The sequence below is a fragment of the Artemia sp. Qi Xiang Cuo genome, chromosome 6 (assembly GCF_049724085.1).
Source record: "Artemia sp. Qi Xiang Cuo chromosome 6, ASM4972408v1, whole genome shotgun sequence".
Lineage (NCBI taxonomy): Eukaryota > Metazoa > Arthropoda > Branchiopoda > Anostraca > Artemiidae > Artemia > Artemia sp. Qi Xiang Cuo.
The window spans coordinates 37,995,029-38,017,345 of NC_142799.1; the positions used below are offsets into that span (position 1 = coordinate 37,995,029).

Below are 22,317 nucleotides of genomic sequence, written 5' to 3' on the forward strand. Positions count from 1 at the left end.
ACTACGTTGAACGAAATGTCTATCTCAAAATTTTGATTGGATGTGTTTTGGGGAATGATGGGCGTGGGAGGGGGGGGGGCTAGTTGCCCTCCAATCACTTTTGACTATTAAAAAGGGCACTAGCCCTTTAAATTTCCAATCGAATGAGCCTTTTTTGAAGTTTCTACGACAACGCTTTCTATAAAAACCTTATATTTCCCCAGGGCATAAATTACAACCCTTGCCCTGAAGGCTTTGGGGGAGTGTTCTCCTCAAAAACATAATTTTTATCTGGAAATCAACTACGCTGAACAACATGGCTACCTCAAAATTTTTATGGGATGTGTTTTAGGAAATAGTGGGCATGGAAGGGGTGTTAGTTGCCCTCCAATAACTTTCGACGATTAAAAAGGGCACAAGCCACTCTAATTTCCAATTGAAAGAGCCGTTTTCGAAGTTTCTACGACAACTTCTTCGATACGAAGTGCCCTGCTCTAAAGGAACAAAAATAATAAATAATACATTGTGCCAACATTGTTCTTATATGCCCGCAGGGCATAACCTACACCCCTTGCCCCGAGGAATGTGGGGGAGTGTCCTCCTCAAAAAGATATTTTCTATCTGTAAATCAACTACTCTAAAAAAAATGGATATTTCAAAAGTTTGATTAGATGTGTTTGGGGGAAGGATGGGCGTGGGGGGGGGCTAGGTGCCCTCCAATTACTTTCGATGATTAAAAAGGGCACTAGCCCTTTGAATTTCCAATCGAATGAACCTTAATTTAAGTTTCTACGACAACGCCTTCTATAAAAACCTTATATGCCCCCTGGGAATAACTTACAACCGTTGCCCTGAAGGCTGTGGGGGAGTGTCCTCCTAAAAACATAATTTATGTCTTAAAATCAACTACGCTGAACAAAATGGCTATCTCAAAATTTCGATTGGATCTGTTTTGGGAAATGGTGGGCGTGGAAGGGGTGCTACTCACCGCCCAATCACTTTCAAATATCAAAAACACCGCAAATCACTCCAATTTCCAATTAAATAAGTCCTTTTTGAAGTTTCTACGACAACTTCTTCGATACGAAGTGCCCTGCTCTAAAGGAAAAAAATAATAAATAATACATTGTGCCAACATCGTTGTTATATGCCCTTAGGGCATAACTTAAAACGCTTGCCCCGTTGGTTTTGGGGAGTGTCCTCCTCAAAAACATGTTTTTTATCTGGAAATCAAATCGGCTGAACAAAATGGGTGTCTAAAAATCTTATTGGGATGATTTTTGGTATATGGTGGGTTTAGAAATTGTGTTTGTTATATTCCAATGACTTTCGACGATTCAAATGGGCACTAGCAATTCCAATTCCCGATCGAATGAGCCCTTTTCGTGGTTTCTACGACAACTTTTTCGATATGATAGGGAATGATAGGCGGGGTGTGGGGCTCGTTGCCCTCCTATCACTTTCAACTATTAAAAGGGGCATTAGCCCTTTGAATTTCCAAGCGAATGAGCCCTTTTTAAAGTTTCTACGACAACGCCTTCTATAAAAGCCTTATATACCCCCAGGGCATAACTTACAACCCTTGCCCTGAAGGCTTAGGGGGAGTGTCCTCCTCAAAAACATATTTTCTATCTGGAAATCAGCTATGCTGAAAAAAATGACTATCTCAAAATTTTGATTTGATGTGTTTGGGGGAATGATGGGGGGGGGCTAAATGCCTTCCAATCACTTTCGACTATTAAAAAAGGCATTAGCCCTTTGAACTTCCAAGCGAATGAGCCTTTTTTGAAGTTTCTACGACAACGGCTTCTATAAAAACCTTATTTGCCCCCAGGGCATAACTTACAACCCTTGCCCTTAAGGCTTAGGGGGAGTGTGCTCCTCAAAAACATAATTTCTATTTGGAAATCAACTACGCTGAACAAAATGGTTATCTCAAAATTTTGATTGGATGTGTTTTGGGAAATGGTGGGCGTGGAAGGGGTGTTTGTAGCCTTCCAATCACTTTCGACTATTAAAAAGGGCACAAGCCGCTGCAATTTCCAATTGAATGAGCCGTATTCGAAGTTTTTACGACAACTTCTTCGATACGAAGTGCTCTGCTGTAAAGGAAAAAAATTATAAATAATACATTGTGCCAACATCGTTTTTATATGCCCGCAGGGCATACCTTAAAATCCTTGCCCCGAGGAATGTGGGAGAGTGTCCTCCTCAAAAATATATTTTCTGTCTGGAAATCAACTACAGCCCTTGCACTGAGGGCTCTGATGGGATTATCATCATAAAAGACCTAATTTCCAGAACTTTCGACTACGTTGAACAAAATGGCCATCTCAAAATTTTGATTGGATGTGTTTGGGGGAATGATGGGCGTGGGAGGGGGGGGGGGCTAGTTGCCCTCCAATCATTTTTGACTATTGAAAAGGGTACTAGGCCTTAGAATTTCCATTCGACTGATCCTTTTTTGAAGTTTCTACGAATACGCATTCTATAAAAACCATATATGGAAGGTTTGTTAGTTGCCTTCCAATCACTTTCGACGATTAAAAAGGGCACAAGCCACTCTAACTTCCAATTGAATGAGCCGTTTTCGAAGTTTCTACGACAACTTCTTCGATACGACGTGCCCTGCTCTAAAGGAAAAAAGTAATAAAAAATACATTGTGCCAACATCGTTCTTATATGCCCTCGGGGCATAACTTAAAATCCTTGCCCTGAGGAATGTGGGGGAGTGTCCTCCTCAAAAACATATTTTCTATCTGGAAATCAACTACGCTGAACAAAATGGTTATCTCAGAATTTGATTGGATGTGTTTGGGGGAATGACGGGCGTGGGGGGGGGGGGCTAAATGCCTTCCAATCACTTTCGATGATTAAAAAGGGCACTAGTCCTTTGAATTTCCAATCGAATGAGCCTTATTTGAAGTTTCTACGACAACGCCTTCTATAAAAACCTTATATGCCCCCAGGGCATAACTTACAACCGTTGCCCTGAAGGCTGTGGGGTAATGTCCCTATAAATTGATAATTTCTGTCTTGAAATCAACTACGCTGAACAAAATGGCTATCTCAAAATTTTGATTGGATGTGTTGTGGGAAATGGTGGGCTTGGATGGGGTCTTAGTTATCTTTCAATCACTAGCTACTATCAAAAAGGGCAAAAGCCACTACAATTTCCAATTGAATCAGCTCTTTTTGAAGTTATTACAACAACTTCTTTGATACGAAGTGTCGTCGTCTAAAGAAAAAAATAATAAATGATACATTGTGCCAACATTGTTCTTATCTGCCCTCAAGGCATAACTTAAAACCCATATCCCGAGGGCTGTGGGGGAGTTTCCTCCTCAAAAAAATATTTTCTATGTGGAAATCAACTACGCTGAACAAAATGTCTGTCTCAAAATTTTAATTGGATGTGTTTGGGGGAATAATGGGCGTGGGGGGGGGCTAGTTGTCCTCCTATCACTTTCGATGATTAAAAAGGGCACTAGCCCTTTGAATTTCCAATCGAATGAGCCTTTTTTGAAGTTTCTACGACAACGCCTTCTTTAAAAACCTTATATGCCCCCTTCTTCCCCCAACTTCTTCGATACGAAGTGCCCTGCTCTGAAGGAAAAAAATAATAAATAATACATTGTGCCAACGTCGTTCTTATATGACCTCAGGGCATAACTTAAAATGCTTGCCTCGAGGGTTGTGGGGGAGTGTCCTCAAAAATATATTTTCTATCTGGAAATTAACTACGCTGAACAAAATGGGCATCTCTTTCGATTGGATGTGGTTGTGGGAATGATGGGCGTGGGGGGGGGAGGCTAGTTGCCCTCCAATCACTTTTGACCATTAAAAAGGGCATTAGCCCTTTGAATTTCCAATTGAATGAGTCTTTTTTTAAGTTTCTACGATAACGCCTTCTATAAAAACCTTATATGCCCCTGGGCATAACTTACAACCCTTGCCCTAAAGGATGTGGGGGAGTGTCCTCCTCAAAAACATAATTTCTATCTGGAAATCAACTACGCTGAACAAAATTGCTATCTCAAAAATTTTGATTGGATGTGTTTTGGGAAATGATGGGCGTGGAAGGGGTGTTAGTTATCTTCCAATCACTTTCGACTATTAAAATGGGCACTAGCCACTGCAATTTCCAATTGAATGAGCCGTTTTCGAAGTTTCTACGACAACTTCTTCGATACGAAGTGCCCTGAAGAGAGGGGTGTTATTAGCCCTCAAATTCGACTATTAAAAAAGGGCACTAGATCTTTATCGAATGAGCCCTTTTTCAAGTTTCTACGGCAAGGATTTCAATAAAAACTTATGTGCCCCCAGGGCATAACTTACAACCCTTGCCCTGAAGACTGTGGGGGGAGTGTCCTGCTCAAAGGTATGATTTCCTAAACTTTAACTGCGTGGAACAAAATGGCTATCTAAAAATTTTGATTGGATGCGTTTGGGGAAATGGTGGGCGTGGAAGGGGTGTTTGTTCCCTTTCAATTACTTCCGACTATTAAAAAGGGCACTAGCCATTTCAATTTCTAATCGAATGAGCCCTTTTTGAAGTTTCTACGACAACGCGTTCTATAAAAACTTTCTATGCACCCAGGGCATAACTTACAACCCTTGTCCTGAGGGCTGTGAGGGGGTTGTCATCCTCAAAGACGTAATTTACAGAACTTAAAACTACGTTGAATAAAATGGCTATCTCAAAATTTTGATTGGATGTGTTTAGGGAAATGTGGGCGTGAGAGGGGGGTTAGTTGCCTTCCAATGACTTTCGACTATTAAAAGGGGCCTTAGCCATTTTAATTTCTAATCGAATGAGCCCTTTTTGAAGTTTCTATGACAAAGCGTTCTATAAAAACTTTCTATGCACCCAGGACATAACTTACAACCCTTGTCCTGAGGGCTGTGAGGGGGTTGTCATCCTCAAAGACCTAATTTACAGAACTTAAAACTACGTTGAATAAAATGGCTATCTCAAAATATTGATTGGATGTGTTTGGGGAAAGGTTGGGCGTGAGAGGGGCGTTAGTTGCTCTCCAATCACTTTCGACTATTAAAAAGCGCACTAGCCCTTTGAATTTCCAATCGAATGAGCCTTTTTTGAAATTTCTACGGCAACGCCTTCTATAAAAACCTAACATGCCCCCAGGACATAACTCAAAACCCTTGCCCCGAGGGTTTTGGGGAAGTGTCCCCCTCGAAAATAAATTGTCTATCTGGAAATAAACTACGCTGAACAAAATGGCTATCTCAATATTTATATTGGATGTATGTGGGAGAATGATGGGTGTGGGGGGGGGCTAGTTGGCCTCCAAAAACTTTAAACCAAAAATAAGGGTACTAGCCCTTTGGCTTCACGTTAAAAATAGCTTTTTCTGAAGTGTCTACCACAACGTCTTCAATAAAAACCGTATATCACCTCAGGGCATAACTTAAAACCCTTGCCCCGAGGGTTGTGGGGGAGTTACCCCTTAAAAAGATATTTTCTATCTGGAAATCAACTACATTGAACATAATGGCTATCTCAAACTTGTGATTGGACGTGTTTGGGGGAATGATGGGCGTGGGGGAGTAGTTGCCCTCCAATCACTTTTCGACTATTAAAAAGGGCACTAGCCACTTCAATTTCCAATCGAATGACCCCTTTTTGAAATTTCTTCGACAACTCCTTCGCTACGAATTGTCCGGGTATGGAGAAGTAATAATAATAAATAAAAATAAATAATACATTGTGCCCACATCGTTCTTTACGTAGGCAGCGCTATCGAGCTGCCTATGATTAGAAATTAATTTACGAGGTCTATGCAGAAAGGAGTTTTAATTTGGTCGAATATATAAACATACTTATTTACAGACATTTCTTATTATACTCCTTAAAATACCAATTCTATATAGCTTCCATTCATATATGCTAAATATTGTTCTCATTCAATATCTTAAATTATTAAAAATAGAAGAGAAAATAGTTAATTAAAATGTTGATGTAGTTGGAAGAATACCTTAAAGAAAGATTTATCCCCTCTGAAGGTCTAGTTTCTCCAAACTTACATACTTGTCATATTAAACCTGAATGTTCTAGATGATTTTGACCCTCGGAATGAAAGGTACCTGAGCTGACTTGGTACTCCTCCCCCTCTTCAGTTGTGCCAAAACTTAAAGACCACTCTTACGTATTAGCACACATTCAAATAATGATTGACATGATTTTTTTTTTGTATTTCAGGAAAAATGGTAGCTTAAGTTGCACCAGAATTCTTCTTGAAGGTCAGTTAAATAGAAAGGTCAGTAGTATTAAGGATGGACTAGGCCGAACTCCCCTACACATTGCAGCTGGCTATGATAGGGACGATTGTTTGAAGTTACTACTAGAGCAAGGAGTATCTTTAAATGTGAAGGATAACAATGGGATGACCCCTTTGGTTGTTGCCTGTGCAAGGGGAAATAGCAGAAGTATTGGTAAGTTCTAAAGTACTTCTCTAAAGTCACATTTCATCTCTGAAATTTAAAAATTTATTATGAGAATATATAGAAAATCTTGAGTTTATGAAGTGAAAATACTGCCACCCCTCAAAAAGACGCTAAATGCTGCCTTCTGTAGGTTTTTTTCTACAAAGAATTCTGCTTCTTTTTTAAATCGTCGGAGTAGCACAGTCAAGGAAGAACAAGCCACCTGAGGGAAGACTAGTCACAATTACCCTCCTTTTTAACAGATCGTTTACATGTTTCAAGATTTTGTTTCCCATTATCTAAATTATAATTAAAAACAAAAACTTAGGGACGTTTGACGAAAACCAATAATTCCATACAAAGTTTAACACAGTGGATGTTTGTTAGGTATTTCTAGACATTGGGAAGAAACGGCTTTAATTAGTAAAGTGTGATATAAAAACATTCATCAACTGATTGGTCAATAATGATTTAGAGGAATGTAGGAAAACCGCTTATCTTTGAGTAATTTTATCTCTTCAATCTAAAAACAAGTATCTATTTTTTCAAAATATATAGTTTTTGCTTTAAATCTCTGTATTTCACAAATTTCAAAGTTTGAACTACTAAGAAGGACCAGAGTTTAGTTTTAATAGGAATAGTTTCTGGTGTGAATTTTTATGTTAGACTCTAAAAACTTACTTCTTAGGCTAGACTCTAAAACTTGACAGAGTTTTTTCAAGTGTCTATCTTTTTCTTTTTCTGTTTTAACGTCTGAAGTTCAATCGATAAAGAAATAACTTCGGAGGAACTGTGAGTTCTAACAAAAAGTACAGAGGCGGACCGGGTCGCCGATCTACCTGCCACCTGAAAGGTGCGCCCTCGGGAAAAATGATAATTAATGCCCTCAGGATAAAAACCAAAAAATTAAAATTTTCCACTTGGTGCCCTGAGGGTGCCCATTTTATTTTCTTGTTTCGTCTTGTTTGCAATTTTTCTTGCTTCGTCTGCAATTAAAATAGGTTTCAACTCGTTTTCTTAATGTCAGCAACAAGTTTTCCTACTCGGAATCCTTGCAGTAAGCCCGCTTTAATGATCTTCATTATTTTTCTGAAATGGGGCAATTGTAATATGCAGCACACTACAGACTAGACGCGGTAATACGGTGCCTCTTGCATATAACGGAATTTTTCCAGGACGCATGCTCTGTATGATTAATACAAGCAAGCTTCGTCGCAGAGTCCAGCAAAGTGGGTGATGTTCGGTGAAGTTCAGTAAATGTTGCCCTCGATCCTCCCGCTCTCTTTCTTTCTTCAGATGTGTTTAGATAAAAATTGTGATTTCATTTTTCTGGAATGAGTTGAGATGTCATTGATGGCTAGTTCCGATTTGTAAATGGTTATGATATATACCACCTTGTGTTTGTCTTCTTTACAGTCAAATGAGTTTTGTTTTTTCGAAAATTTTTGAGCACTCAACATGTTGCAAGTACGTTTATTCCTTAGCTAATGGATCATATCTAAGATTTTAAAAGGGTTTTTAGAACACCCTGTATCGTATAGCGTGTGTACTAAAAGATGTAGTCTCAGCAAAAAATTATTTCGCTGTTATATTTTCAGTCCAAACTGATTCGCAGGCTATAACGGAACTACCATAAAAGTAAAAAAATATAGTCTAGGTAATTTGCTTATTGTTTAAGATGAAAAAAATTCAAAGTTTCCAATTTTTAAGCTACTTCAATCAAATTGTTCCTTTTTTGAAACGTTAAAATGTGATTTCAATGGGTACTGTATCAAGTTCTTAGTATATGCTGGCATCTAAAATTGTATTTATACAGATTAGGCTGGTCATTGGTCCTGATTTTCAAATATTTTTGTCATTAAACTCATACCAAATAGTAATAGAGAATTTTAAAAAGCATAATACTGTACCACTAGACAGTAGACCTATACAAATGTGGACTTGTAAGTGAGAACTAACTTCATTCATAACAATGTTTTATCAAAAACTGTTGTAAAAATGCACATATTTATTTAAGCTTTGTGAGTGTAGAAGTATCCTGAAAAACGACTTAAGGGTGGTAAATTTTCAGTTCTGGGGGGAGCACCCCCTTATTCCACTTTTTTATGGGGTTTGAACCCTTCTCTTAGGCACCCTCTAAAAGTCAAGCTTGGTTTTTTCCTTGTGGTGCCAGTCCACTCCTACCCTCAGGCAATAGTAAAGTTTCACTTTAAACTTCACTTTTTGATATTTCTGTTTTATTCTCTCCCACTGTACTACCCCCCTAATTTATTTTTTTGGGATGATTATATTAATGCAATCGTTGCACGAAATTGAAATAGGGCTCATTCAAACGGAAATTCTTAGTCCTTGTGCCACTTTTGAATATCTAAAGAAATGACCCTAAAGAATATCTAATAAGCTGCTGTTTTGTGCCATTTTGCTGCTAATCTGGCAAACTATAACATATCCATTCTGTTTGAAGCATCAAGACGCCCTATTAAAAGTTCACTTTAAGAGATTTTGTGAGAACCCTTCACTGAGCTCGTGCGCTTATTATCTATTAGTTATTTAGTTATTTAAAAATAAAAAACAAACCATCACCTAATTTTAAAAGAATTAGTTTTTTTGCATAATTAATTAAAAGACTTTCTCAAAAATTTTCCAAAGAAAAATGAAAGAACGATATTAAAATCTATAAAAGTCTGAAATAGATTGATATAATAAATCAAGCTTAAAACAAACAAATTAAGCCTAACAGAAATTACCATAAGTAAATGTGGGGCTACCGTCATCTTCAACTCCCTAAAGGCCAAAGCGTCATTCAAGCTTTACCGAAAGCAAGATACGAGTATACTTTGAACCGTGCGTTTTTTATTCGACATAACATAAAAAAGGTTATATGCTGATCATGAAAGCTGCAGGATGCAATTAAGCCCGACCATAAACTTAAGAGAGAGAGTATTCAGTAGGTCGGCGAATTCCCCTACCTTGGTAGTCTGATCACCAGTGACAACAATCACTTAAAAGATATACAAATGCAGCTCGCCCTTGCGAGTTCTAGGTTGAAACCTCGTATGCCCGTATGATGCAACAAGGACCTACCCCCACGGATTAAGACACTACTTTCTGATACCTCGATTAACCCCATCGTAATCTACTCATGTGAAACTCGAAAGTCCATATGGCGCAGCAAGATTTATATCTGTGGATGAAGACACTACTTTTCGATACCTTAAGTACCCTCATCGTAATCTACTCATGCGAAAAAAGACGCCAAAGGTGGATAACCGGTGTTGATTTGCAGCGTTTGAAGCTAAATGTCTGAGCCGAATCGCTGGATTCACCTACCTTGATAGAATCTCAAGTGTGGAATCAGTCGAGTCTCAAATGTAACGAACAATTCCCACCAGGATCCAGCTGCAGCAACTTCGATGACTCGGTCACATTCAACGGATGAGTCAGTGCCGTTTCCCAAATCATCTTCAAAGGCTAAATTCACGGTTCTCACCCTCATGGTTGTCCCTGAAAAAGGTGGAAGGATAACTTTGGCACCTCCCTGCCTCTTGAACCTTTTCATCTAGCAGAAGACTGGGAGGCCATGCCATACGATGAATGATACATTTTTGGCTTTCAATTTGTCGCTAATTCCGCTTTTAGTTCCCCTTTATTAAAAAGCATAAAAAATTAATGCCTAAATAAAAATTTGAATGCGACAGTTGGTAATTTTTGGAGCAAATATTTTGTTTCCTGCACTATTCTTTTAAATTTGTGTATTAATAAATGATTCACTAATTGAATGTTTCTATGCATTTGAAAGAAATGGGTTTAAAAGCGAGAAAATATTAATGAAAATTTGATACGTGCTTGTATAATATTAATTGAACCAAATTTACTGTTTCAAAAAGACTGATTTAAAAAAGAGTTCCTGGAAGTAAGTTTTGTTGGGTTTTAATTCTTTAATGTTAAGGCCAAAGAAAGAAGAACGGGTTAAAATGTGCTTTGTTTTTAGTGTTAATAAACAAAAATAACACTTCAGCCTTTGGTAGGTTTAAAGGGATGGTTAATTTTTGTGTTGCAGGCAAAATCTGTGACTCGAAAGTATATTATTAAGATTGGTAACTTCTGTGAAAGTGACAAAAAAAATGGAAATTGATGAGATATGATAGGCTCCTACAGCCAAGGAGACTATCCCCTAGTAATACTAGACCACATACCTTTGCGCTCCACGCACTAGAATGCTATAGTGCGTTCTTTGGTATACTATATACTAATAGTATACTATATACTTCGGGTAGTCCCCGACTTTTGAAACTTTGAAGTCTGCTAGTGACTCGGTAGAAAAGAAGCAGTGGAATAAAACCCCTTTTCACCCGCTTTATTCAGGCATTAGCAAACTGTGGTTCTCAAATCATACAGATTGAAAATGTTGGGTAGTTTCGTTTCAAGCAAGGTGTAACATCACTACCTTCTCTTTAAAAAGATGACGAGGAAATGAGGGGGGCGGGGTAAAAGTGACTACTAGACAAATTTCTGCCTTGATATCACGAAGATTGAAAATTAATTCATGTTTCCTATTAGTCAAGCTACAGCTCGCGCACCTTTATGGTAAAAAAGCCGGCAATGGAGGAGGCCTCAGTATTCCTTGAACTTGCTTGGTTTTTACACCAGGGTCGGACTTGGCAAGTTTTTGTACCATGTCAGGATTTCACTCGTGAATTGTTTTTACATCGAGCCAGGACTTAGCTCATTTTGTACCAAGTGCACTTAGCTCGTTGTTCCACTGAATTGGGTCTTAACTTATTTTTGCCCCAATCAGGACTTGTCTGATTTTTGTACAGAGTTAGGACTTCGATCGTTTTTGTAAGTAGTCGAGACTCAGTTTGTCTCTGTATGTTTTCAGTCTCTACCTTGAACTTCGCTCTCTTCCTCAATGAGTCTGGGCTCAACTTGTTTGAACAGAGCATTAATAAAATTCTTCAGCTTGGACTTTGATCGTTTTTACATCAATTCAAGACTCAAATGAATGAAATTAGATCGTTTTTGAAATGAATAGAAACTGTTCGAATTTTTGTTCCGAAACAGAACTTGGCTCGATTTTGCACTGGATCAAAATTTAGCTCACTTTTATGATCTCTCTTTCTCTCCTGTTTTTCCTCACTTGTTTGTGCCTTTTTGGGGTCCATGCCAATTCTAACCTATGTGTAGGGGGGGGGGGGGTCTTAATTCTAATCATCACAAAATCTACCAGAACGGGTTGAGGGATGTCAGGAAATTTGGTGGGAAGTCAGAGTAACTGTGATATTTGTGTGTTTTGGAAGATTGTGCCCGATCTTACACATGTGAGGAGGGGGGGGGGTGTTAACTCTTTGCCTTCATGGTATTTACTAGAAGGGTTTGTTGGATCCCAACGAAACATAATGGAAACCAAGAGCTGAAGTCTTAGTTATGTTTCTAAGTTATTAGGATCCACTCTGACTTCTCTAGAAGAGGGAAAAGGGAGGGAACCCTAATTAAGCTCTTGTCATTAGGGCATCTGGATGAAAGGGTTATTAGATCTCAACTAAGCTTGGTTTTAGTAAGGTTAGCTGCCGTAGTTTTGCCTTTGGGAGTATATAGCCATTTAGGGCTTTGTTTGGGCGGTGGGGGCTCTTAAATTCTTGCCATTGCAGGTTTTACCTGAGAACCAGGTGTCTGATTTTAACCAGTTTTGGTGGGAAGTAAAAGTAAACAACCTAATTCTGCCTGCGAGAGTTCTAACCTGATATATGTGGGGAAAGAGAGTCCCTGAACTCTTATCGTCATAATATTTACAAGAAGGGGTTTTTGAATCGTAACTAAATATGTTGAGAAGTATGAGTTAATGTTTTAATATTTTCCCAGCTCATGTAAATCCTATTTTCTAGATAAAATGGGTTGAGGGAATATAAAGTTTAAAACTCCATTCTATGCATTAATTTGTGCTACAAATCCATCTCTGAAATTTCCTTTAACGTTGCACTTCTACTTTCAAGATTAATGAAAATTCAGTGTTCTGCACAAGTGCACCTTTTTTTTCTGTGCAATTATTGCTATAGCACTTAATCTTTTGTTCACTTGTCGACCTTTAATTGCTAGATTTTTTTTCAGTTTTTAGGAACGGTTCCTTGGTATGAAAGGAATGGAAAAGAAAATTGTAAGGAATGAGAACGATGATTTTTGTTTAAATTCTTACAGTTTATAGATTTTAAGCACAATTCTACATTATCTTCAAAGGAAATATCCCTGTTTTGATTCTCCTTGATTCTGTTTTGATTTAAAGAATGCAAAGAATTAAATCGAATGTCTGACTTGACTTTTCTGCTTATTTTGTACTTTTTTCAGATTTGTTGTTAAAAAATGGGGCATCCGTCCTTGAAGCTGATAACTCAGGCAACAGTGCTTTGCACCATGCTTGTCTTAAAAAACACGAAAATGCTGCTCTAAAACTATTGTGCTCTATGACAGAAACTGACGCTGACGGTGTTGTCAATGCTACGAATCGCCTTCTTCAAACGTAAGTCAAATATTTTAAGCCGGATTCATCTCTCTCTCTCTCCTTCTCTCTCTCTCTCTCTCTCTCTCTCTCTCTCTCTCTCTCTCTCTCTCTCTCTCTCTCTATCTATCTCTCTCTCTCTCTCTCTCTCTCTCTCTCTCTCTCTCTCTCTCTCTCTCTCTCTCTCTCTTGCTCTCTCTCTCTTTCTCTCTCTCTCCCTGTCTTTTTTTCTATCTCTCACTCTCTTTCATTTTTCTCTTTCTCTCTCTGGTAAATAATTCTGTCATTTTCCGGGGTCATAAAAAGAACCCTTTTTTCTGCGAATTTGTTTGATTGATTTGGCTAGTCGTTAACTGCACATTTCACACAATTCACTTTTTCTCCCTAGTTTTCTATAATTATATTAAAAACTGTACTGCTAGTCAATACTAATAAGTTGAAAAGTAAGCTTTCGAGAAAAAAAAAAGAAGAGATGAATCAAGTTAAAAAAAAATCATAGGAATAATATGAAAAAATGTTCTCTTAGAGAGCAAAAAAGGTTTCAACCCAAGATTAAACTTTAAACAAAATCTTCAACAAAACATTCTTCAAAAAGGGAAGTTTCTTAGTAGTTTGTTGTAGTTTCTTGTAACTCCTTATAATTTCTTTACGTTCTTAAGTTTTATCTTAGGGTGTACGCTCTTGTACTTTTTAAGATTCCTTTTTTTTTCCCACATAGCATAAGTAGATGGTGCTTAAAATGTAGGAAATACAATTGAAATTGTACAGTGTATTCTAAAGGATGAAACATTTTTTCTCTACAGCGCCCAGCCTCGCGTTCAAAAGCTATTTGCAATTGATTTTTGTAAATTTCGGCGTTCAATAGCCAATTGCAGTCATTGAGTTGCATTTAACAGCACTTATTGAAACCTATTACAATTAATTATTTGCTGATTTTGCTTAAGAGCTCTATAAGCTGCGATTCGTCCTCTTAGAGATAGACAATTCTTGATATTTGTATCTATAAGTATAAGCTAACTACATTTTTGTTTAATTTTAAAAGTTCAGTGGGTTTGTAAGATTTTTCTGTATGAAATTCATTTTGATATCCAAACCACGTTCATTAGAGCATCATGATTACACTTATTCGATAAGCTATTACACTTCATTGCAATCAATTGCAATAAGCTCTATTGAGCGTGGAGTAGGCTACAGTCAGTACGTTGTTATATTCACAGCAAAGTTTCGCCTATAGCATTGATCTGTGCAGATGCAATTGTAACTTAATCTCTTATATTAACGAATCAGTACTTATCATGAAACAACCAAATAATAGCTCACTCAAAAATAATTCAAGTTGCATATCAGCCAAATTTGGTGGGTGAGGATGATGGTTTCATTACAATAACAAGAATATCCAGGACTATTGTTTTTTGGTTTACGCTCTTTAGACCTAGGAAAGTTGTTGACGACGGGATCGGCTCAATACAAGGGCCATGCTTCTCTTTAAAACGATATAAAGAGGCAAACATTGTGTATCTCTTTAGATTTGACTGGTGGCTTCATCAAAAAGCAGATTAACGAAAAATACTTTTATTGACGTACGTCTTTTACGTTAAATAAAGCAATACATGATCCAATTCGTAATCAACTCATAGTCTGTCTCCTAGACGTATTGAACCTTGAGACACCCTGTGTGAAGGGACCTTCAGGAAAAAATCTGTATTTGTACTACTATTCTATGTTGTTGTTGTTGTTTATTTCAGGCCCCTTCATATAGCGTGTAAGAACGGACTAGGACTTACCTGTCAGGAGATGTTGTGTCATGGTGCTGATGTTTTTGCAATTGATGTTGAAGGACTAACGCCTTATTTATATTGTGCCCCAACGCCAGAAGTTGCCGAGTGCCTATTGATGACAGTGAATGTTCTTATTGACACTGTCAGGGGAATCAATAATAATAATAGAGCTTCCTCCATTTGTGATAGAAAGAGTAGATACAGTGAGTAATTTATTTTGTCTCTGTGGAAATAGTTCTAATCTTGTTATTCCACATCCGTCGTCTAACCTAAATTTGACGTAAGTCGAGTAACGTTAGTGTAAGAGTAGGTATAGCACAAGCCTACTGAAGATACGTCCTAATGGTCGTGTCTGATCAACTAGCTTAAACACCCCGGTATATGAAGGCCTTTTTTTTAGAATAAGGCCACTTATCGTTACCATCAGGAGAAAGGCAAATCACAAAAAATAATTCAAAATTTATCCAATTCGGTCTAAACATTATTTTAATCTTAATATTGATTGCAAAGTAATGGTATCTAATTTTTGGGATTCGTGGAATATTTTGGAAAGAAAGAACTCTAGAAAAAAATGTGAACTGTCAACTCTCACGAGCATCAGTAAAAGGTCGCAAATAATTCTTGCCCCATGCTGGTAAACAAAATAATGCTACTAAAGAAGAAACATTGGAGAAATAAATTGATAAACACATAGTTTTCTGAATTGCTTTTAGATTGATCTTTCTTTTGCTTCAATCAGTTTATATCTGACAACGAAACTTGCTTGAATAGTTGTAGATTACAAAGTAATAGTTATTTCAAAATTTAAGCCTTTGCAGCAAATTTTAGAACTAACATAAAAGAAAATATTGGGAATTGAAAAGAAAATTTTACTCCTTAAAAAACAAAAGTATAAGACTTCCAGTGTTTTACTGCTCGAACAAACAAACAAAATATACGTTTCCTCTAACGTATATTTTATACGTTATACATCTATCATGTATAACAAATTCAATAACTTGATTCGTATTTTCAGAAATACAAAAAAAAGTGTAATCGACATTTTTTTCTGTTTTATTCAGAGACTTATTGAAAAAAATACCTAAAAATTTCTTAATCATGACCGTTATCATTCGCGATTTTTTTTTCCACAGTAAGAACAGCTTCGGACAAGAAAACTGATGACTTGACTCAAGTTAGGAAATGACGTTAAAAGAATATATTCAAGGCCGTACCTAAGTTCGACGGGGAAGGGAGTTACAGGTTTTGAATGCCCTCCACACGAAATTTTTGTTCTTAACAAAAATGCATGTCAAAAAAAGCTTTTTAGCACCTTTTAAAAAGGTTCTGGATCTAATTAAATGGCCCTTGTGTTTCAGGAATTGTCTTAAAGAATTGAGAGAAATGGTCGAACTTCAATGTAAAGAGGGGTGTATTCAGGAGGAGCAGTGACGTAAAGCCCCCCCCCCCCTGGGAAATGCCCCCGTACAATTCCTTCATCGCTTAAAATTCCCCAAGAAAATTTTTTGCCGACGATTCTGCCTAAAAATACTCCTGAGTGTAGCCTATTTTCATTTGAGAAAAGACGTGTTTTTATCTAATTTCTGGTCATTTTTCAGTTCATGGTAGAATCCTCCCCCCCCCCCCCTGTGTGGAAAATTATTTCTGGAAACCGTCTAATGGAATTTTCTCCCATGGAAAATTTTCTCATAGAAAATTTCCCCTGTGTAATTTCCCCCGTAGAAATTTTCTCCTGGAAAGTGTGTATAATAGCAAATACTATATGTAAACAATGGCCAAATTTCATAGGTTGTGGCCCTTCCTCCAGGGGCTGTGGGTGGTCATTTCATCCCCGAACACATAGTTATTGGATCGGACGACCTTGGGGAAAAAGGGCGTGAGAGGCGGGCTAGTTGCCCTCCAGCGTCTTGTCACTTAAAAGGGGCAATAGAACTTTAAATTTCAGGTTTTATGAGCCCAATCTTCTAGGACAAATGGTCCTATACGATCACCCCTGGGAATACAAAGAAAAAACAACAAACAAGTAAACACGCATACGTGATCTTTATTCTGGAAAAAATACAAAATTGCATATTTTCAAAAATGGGATGTGAAAACTACAAAACTAAAAACTCTAGTAGGTAGAAAATTTCTGAATGCAGCATTATAATTTGCATGTTGAGGGTTGGGAGAGTCCTGTCCTTAGCTAAAAATCAAATTTCAGTGTGGATGTCAAATTTTGGTAGAAAATACACAAAGGGCGATGTCCTTTTTTAGTGTAATTAACTTCATGTTCATCATTGCAATAGATGGTGCTGTCGTATTTACAAATGGTAATGACATTCATGTTTCATCCCCAGCTGATCGCATTGAGTTTCCGACATTGTAACTGATGGCGTTGTAATACCTGCAATAAAAGTAGTGTCTCCACTTCTATGATTGCTCTATAACAACAGAAATATGGTGCCTGCATAAAAAAGTCCTATAAAAACACTACAATTTTAAATATAGGGAGTAAATTACCCGAAAGTATACTAAAAATGATTATTGTATTTAACACAACGTAAGACCACAGTACAGATGAGGAGGGAAGGAGGAACTGAGAATGGGGGAGGAAGGGAAAGAGATAATGAATGATAACGAAAACCATAAGGTATTTATATGCATATATGTCTTCAAACTCGTTTAACGATGACATAGATTGAGTTCTGAGCTATGTCTCATAGGCTATTCTATTTATGATCATAAAATGAATGACCGTGTGAAAATGGAAACCTATTGTCTTTGATGGGATGAATCAAAAGAAACTGAAACTTATGATTGAAAAAGTGTTACGTGAAAACAAGGTAAAGAGGGTGGAGTAATTAAGTACTACCGAGAAACATAAAACGTATTTTTGGCTGGCAAGTTTCCAATGTTATTTTTAAGAATTAATTTCAATCTACAAAAAAAAACTTATTTAAAAAAAAATATATTGGTTATGATTTAACTTTTGTATTCTTGTTGTAGGTTCATCAGCAATAAGTCGTAGTTCAATTCTCACTGTGAAGTCTATACGTGAATCATTACGAGGGGAAGTTCACAGCGAGGAGGCTGAATAGCTTTAAATTGTTTGTCTTGTGATAGTCCGAATTATCATTCCTTCTCTTTTGTTTACGCTTCTATTTTCCTTCATTTTAAGTTTGTATGTATGTTTAATGGAAGGAAAAAAAGGGATGTGATGAATTCAGTTTATGGGTATTTCCTGGTTTCTAACTAATTGCCTCCTTCCCCTGTTCAACTTCAACTTAATTTCAGTAGCCCCTTTTATTTGAAAATATTCACTTTATTTGAAAATGTTCCTTTTCCCGAATTTCAGTTAAATATTGACAAAAAATTGTTTGATGGGAGGCTTGGCCTTGTCTGTGGCTTTTCCAATATACAAAGCTTGTTGGTACACCTTTCTGACAATGAAGCTGCGTGTTACTTTCACGCTCAGTGTTGAGTATTAGTACCCCTTCTTTGCAGGTCATCATCAATAACCAGGAATTTGACTTTAATATTTAACTTGAAATGAAAAATTTTCTTATTGAAATCGTTTTCTTTAATTGAAAACTGGCATGCAAATGATCATTATACCATAATTAATTTTAGTTATAAACTGGCGTATGTTGTTACTGAATTTACTTCATTGTACTTCTATCTTCCGTGGACCTGAGGGGAACCTTTGTACTAGAATTTTGCCAACTACTCATCTCCAAAAACAAGTGGATTTAAACCTTATTATTATTTTACGCGAAAAGAAATATTTTACTTATTGAAGCGGTTTCAATGAATTTTGATGCGTGTCCAGAAACGTATCTGTTATATCATAATCAGTGTTGGCTGTAAACCGGCTTACAGTTTTAATAAATCTGTTTTATTCTTATTTATTAATAATTTATCTAATTTGTTTTGGTTTCCACCTGACCAGGAAACGATTGCGCTTAAAGGCAAAAATTTAATTGAAAGTTTGGCATTAAAGCTCATTTTTTCAAGCTCATTGAAAAAATGCTTACAAAAAAAGGTAAAACAGGAAAAAAATGCAAAAGAAGTAGAGAGAAATAAGGGAGAAGTAGAGAGGAAAAAGAGCTTTATAGTTTGAGCCTTTGAGAAGTTCTCATGAAAAAGTCTTTGCAAAACATTTTGTCGAGACTTTCTGACAATTTCACCTGTAACTTAATGTCATTTTTTATTGAGCTCCAAATAATATTTGATTGATGAGTAAGTGGCTTCAAGACTGTGAAAGAATAAATTGGGATCTGAAAATAGTGGCCACTAGAACAGTGACTGAAAAATAGAATTCTTAGTATTTTTAAAGTTTAAGAGCTTTTTATTAAGAAAAATTTAAGATTTTTATTTTTACTTAAATCCAGTAAACCTCTGCTGATCGTTTTTTATTTTGAAGATTTTGAAATAAGCTGATGTAGACAATAAATGTCCCGTAATTAGTAGGTTTCAACGTGAATATGATTACACTCCCACAAGTCACTATCTTTAGGCATAGTTTAGCCACTCTATTCCATACCCCTCTTACTTTAGGTATACTAAGAATTTAATTTCTAATATGAAACTTTTTGCATATTGCTTCAGTGCTATTTTTTCCTGTATGATCCGTGTATACTAAAGAAAATTGAAAGCGAAGGAGAAGTAGCCATTGGGGTGTTAGCGTGGGTCAAGTAGCAATTAAAAAATAATTGATGTCATAGACTGAGTAACCTTGCACAGGGAAATTAAGAATGTCATGAGCAATGAACGGGAACTCGGTGGTTGCTACTGATATAGAGCACAATCGCAAATTCACACTTCCAATGAACAAAGCCCCTTGAGTAGCAGCTTTGCTGCTGGTAGAAATGAGGTTTGGATATAATTGAAACTAGGAAGTATTGACAGCTTTATGATTTTTATAGGCAGCGCTAGATAGTGATGTTTCTTTTTTGTTTTTTCTTTACAACCTGAGTTTTCCCATAATCTTCAAGACTGTCTTCAAAATTATATTCATCGCTATTGCTTCTTTCCATTTTACCTGTTCACTTCATATTAATAAAGAGTATTTTTTCACTTAGCCTCGGCTTCTTCCCCTCAAAATACTCGCGTAAAAGGGGTCTTAAAACCTGTAACAACTCTAGAGTTCTCTTCATTCGTTGCCTAAGCTACATTCATAATACGTCACTACTAAGTAGCATTATCGAATTCAATAAATGCTTGGAACCTTAAAATAACAGCTTTAAAAACCTGCAAGAATTCTAGTAGTCAAACCTCTCCTCACATTGATGCTAAAATGGAATTATGCTACATACCTCTAATTAATTACTTTATTACTTTATTTTAGACTCCTTTAACTTATACCGCGTTTTGGATAAGGAAAGTTTAAGTGAAATGATAACATTTCCTCATGACCCTTTTTTCTTTATTTGGGTGATATCTTTTTTTTAGAAGCACTTTTTGAGGATAGATATGAACAAAGACAGATATCATTTGAGAAAATTTGGCTATTCAGCCTTATTCTAGTGAATGTTGATCTCAATACAAAAGAAAATGAGAAACTGATACGGCAGTTGACTCAAGATCTTCAAAATGTTTAACAGGAATTAGAAAATTTGAAAAAAGTTGCGCTATCTCGCTGAGCTAAGAAATTCATATTTAATTTTGGGCTATCACATTTAGGATTTCAATTAATGGTGAAAGTTTATTTGGATTAAACCTGTTGACAAAAGTATGTTTTCTGTTGTTTGTTCTATCTTAATTTCTACAAAAGCAAATAAAAGATTTAGGAAAATGTAGCAAATGTTTTTATCTAGTTTCCTTCTCGTTTAACTTCTTTGTGATGAACTTGAATTTCCTCTCTTTGAAGTTTACCAGATTCCCTGTAGCTTGGTTATTCTTTGCTGCAGATTTTACAATTTATGCGTCGGTTTCCAATTTACAATTCGTCTTCACTAATTCCCAATTGTGTGTAATTGTATGGCGCTGTATTTCGACTTAAGTTATGTATGAATGCAAGAAAATGCAACATAAATTATTAAGGACACAAAAAAACAATGTAAAAGAATTTGATGGAAATATCAGCTTTATTGTTTAAGCCTTGAAGAAATTATCATGAAAGAGTCTGCAAAATGTTTTGCCAATTAGAAGGAAGAAAATGAACATCATTAATAAAAAGAAGATAATATAGTAATTGTGGCGGTAACACAATAATTGTCAACATTGTCGCACACGGGAACTTATAGGGAAATCTTATTTCTTTCATTGTCATTTCATTTTTTGCAATTATTTTTTCTGAAGGTAGATTCAGGGTCCGGAAAAGGAGAGGCCTTAGCTAAGATCATGACAAATAGATACTACTTAAGAACGAAAGTGTTAGTCGGATGATCAAAAAATTAAATATAATCCTTTGTAGATGATAGCGATTTGGCGTGAAATACACACTCCTGAAACGCAGAAATAGCTTCCTTGTCATGTTTTTGTGAGTTTTTTTATGCAGTTCGACAATAAACAACAAATGCTGCATGGCTATAACAACAAGTTTTTTTTATTTAATTGCTAAAGTCATGGCGTTCATCCATATAGCGTAAAGTAAAGCAGTTTGAACTTTCACATTAAGTGCCCAGTACTGCAGCCTTCCAATTAAAACCGTTATTAACCTGTAGATGCCAACACACTGGCCAATATTTTCTGGTGTCATATGTTCGGCTGTCACCTCTATAAACAAAAGCCGAAATATGAAAGGTCATAGGGGATATTTCGTTGATTAGTGCTAGATGGTTAAGTTTGGAATCTTTTTCAGATATCGATCAAACAAAATCTTACAAATACACATTTACAACCTCCGAATCCCCAATATGCACTATTAAGGGCCAGTTCTCATAGTAGCAAGTTTTTTTTTTTTTTTTTTTTGCACATACCAGTAAAGTTTGATAATGATAATTTTTTTTTTTTTTTAACTTTTTTTTTTTTTTTTTTAAATATATCTGAAAAGACGAATCCCCTTAACCATGTACAAAGTGCGTGTCTCTCGTTATTTTTTTTTTCAATTTCCTAATTGCTGCACACATGTTTATTTGTAACTATCGATGACTTGGTCTGATACTTCGAGTGTAATTACTACAAAGGGCCTCTATTTCGTCCAGTTTTATGTTTCTCTCCCTCTTTTTCTCTCGCATTAATCCTGTCTTACCTAATTTAGAGCCTTTTTTACTTGATTCATGCTTAAATGCAAATAAATTATGGCTTATGAACAACCTCGCGTTTTTTTTGTTTTTTTTTAGGAAATGTCTTAAGGTTTATGTTCTCTGTGGAACTTACGGACATATTAATTCAGTCCTATGGTTCTAATATTTCAACGTAAGGTAACAATATTGTCATCATTGGATAGCTAAAATTAAGCTTTATCCATCTACAGAATTAGACGTTTGAACTTTGCTTTGAATTGTTTTTAGATTCAAAAGTATGGTAAAAAAAAGGCATGAAAAACATGCAATAATAAGGAGGTTTTTCCATTTTTTGAACAAGTTTAGTTCTTTTTCGGAGAAAATGTTTCTTGATCAATAACTGAATTGCTGCGAAACCAATAAACTCAGTTGTATGAGGCTTTTTATTCCGCTGCAAAATACAGCCCTCTTT

At 36.3% G+C, this 22,317-nt stretch overlaps 1 protein-coding gene across 1 annotated transcript in view; it reads left to right on the forward strand.

Moving 5' to 3' along the window:
* The window catches only part of LOC148951193 (uncharacterized), a 188,979-nt gene extending 167,073 nt beyond the window's left edge, over positions 1–21,906 (forward strand). The window contains exons 16-19 of the mRNA XM_089090706.1: positions 6,203–6,435; positions 12,769–12,940; positions 14,665–14,900; positions 17,686–21,906. Of these exons, the coding sequence (XP_088946832.1) occupies positions 6,203–6,435; positions 12,769–12,940; positions 14,665–14,900; positions 17,686–17,777 (733 nt within the window). The 3' untranslated portion in view covers positions 17,778–21,906. The remainder of the gene's footprint in view (positions 1–6,202; positions 6,436–12,768; positions 12,941–14,664; positions 14,901–17,685) is intronic.
* The last annotated feature ends 411 nt before the right edge of the window (positions 21,907–22,317 follow it).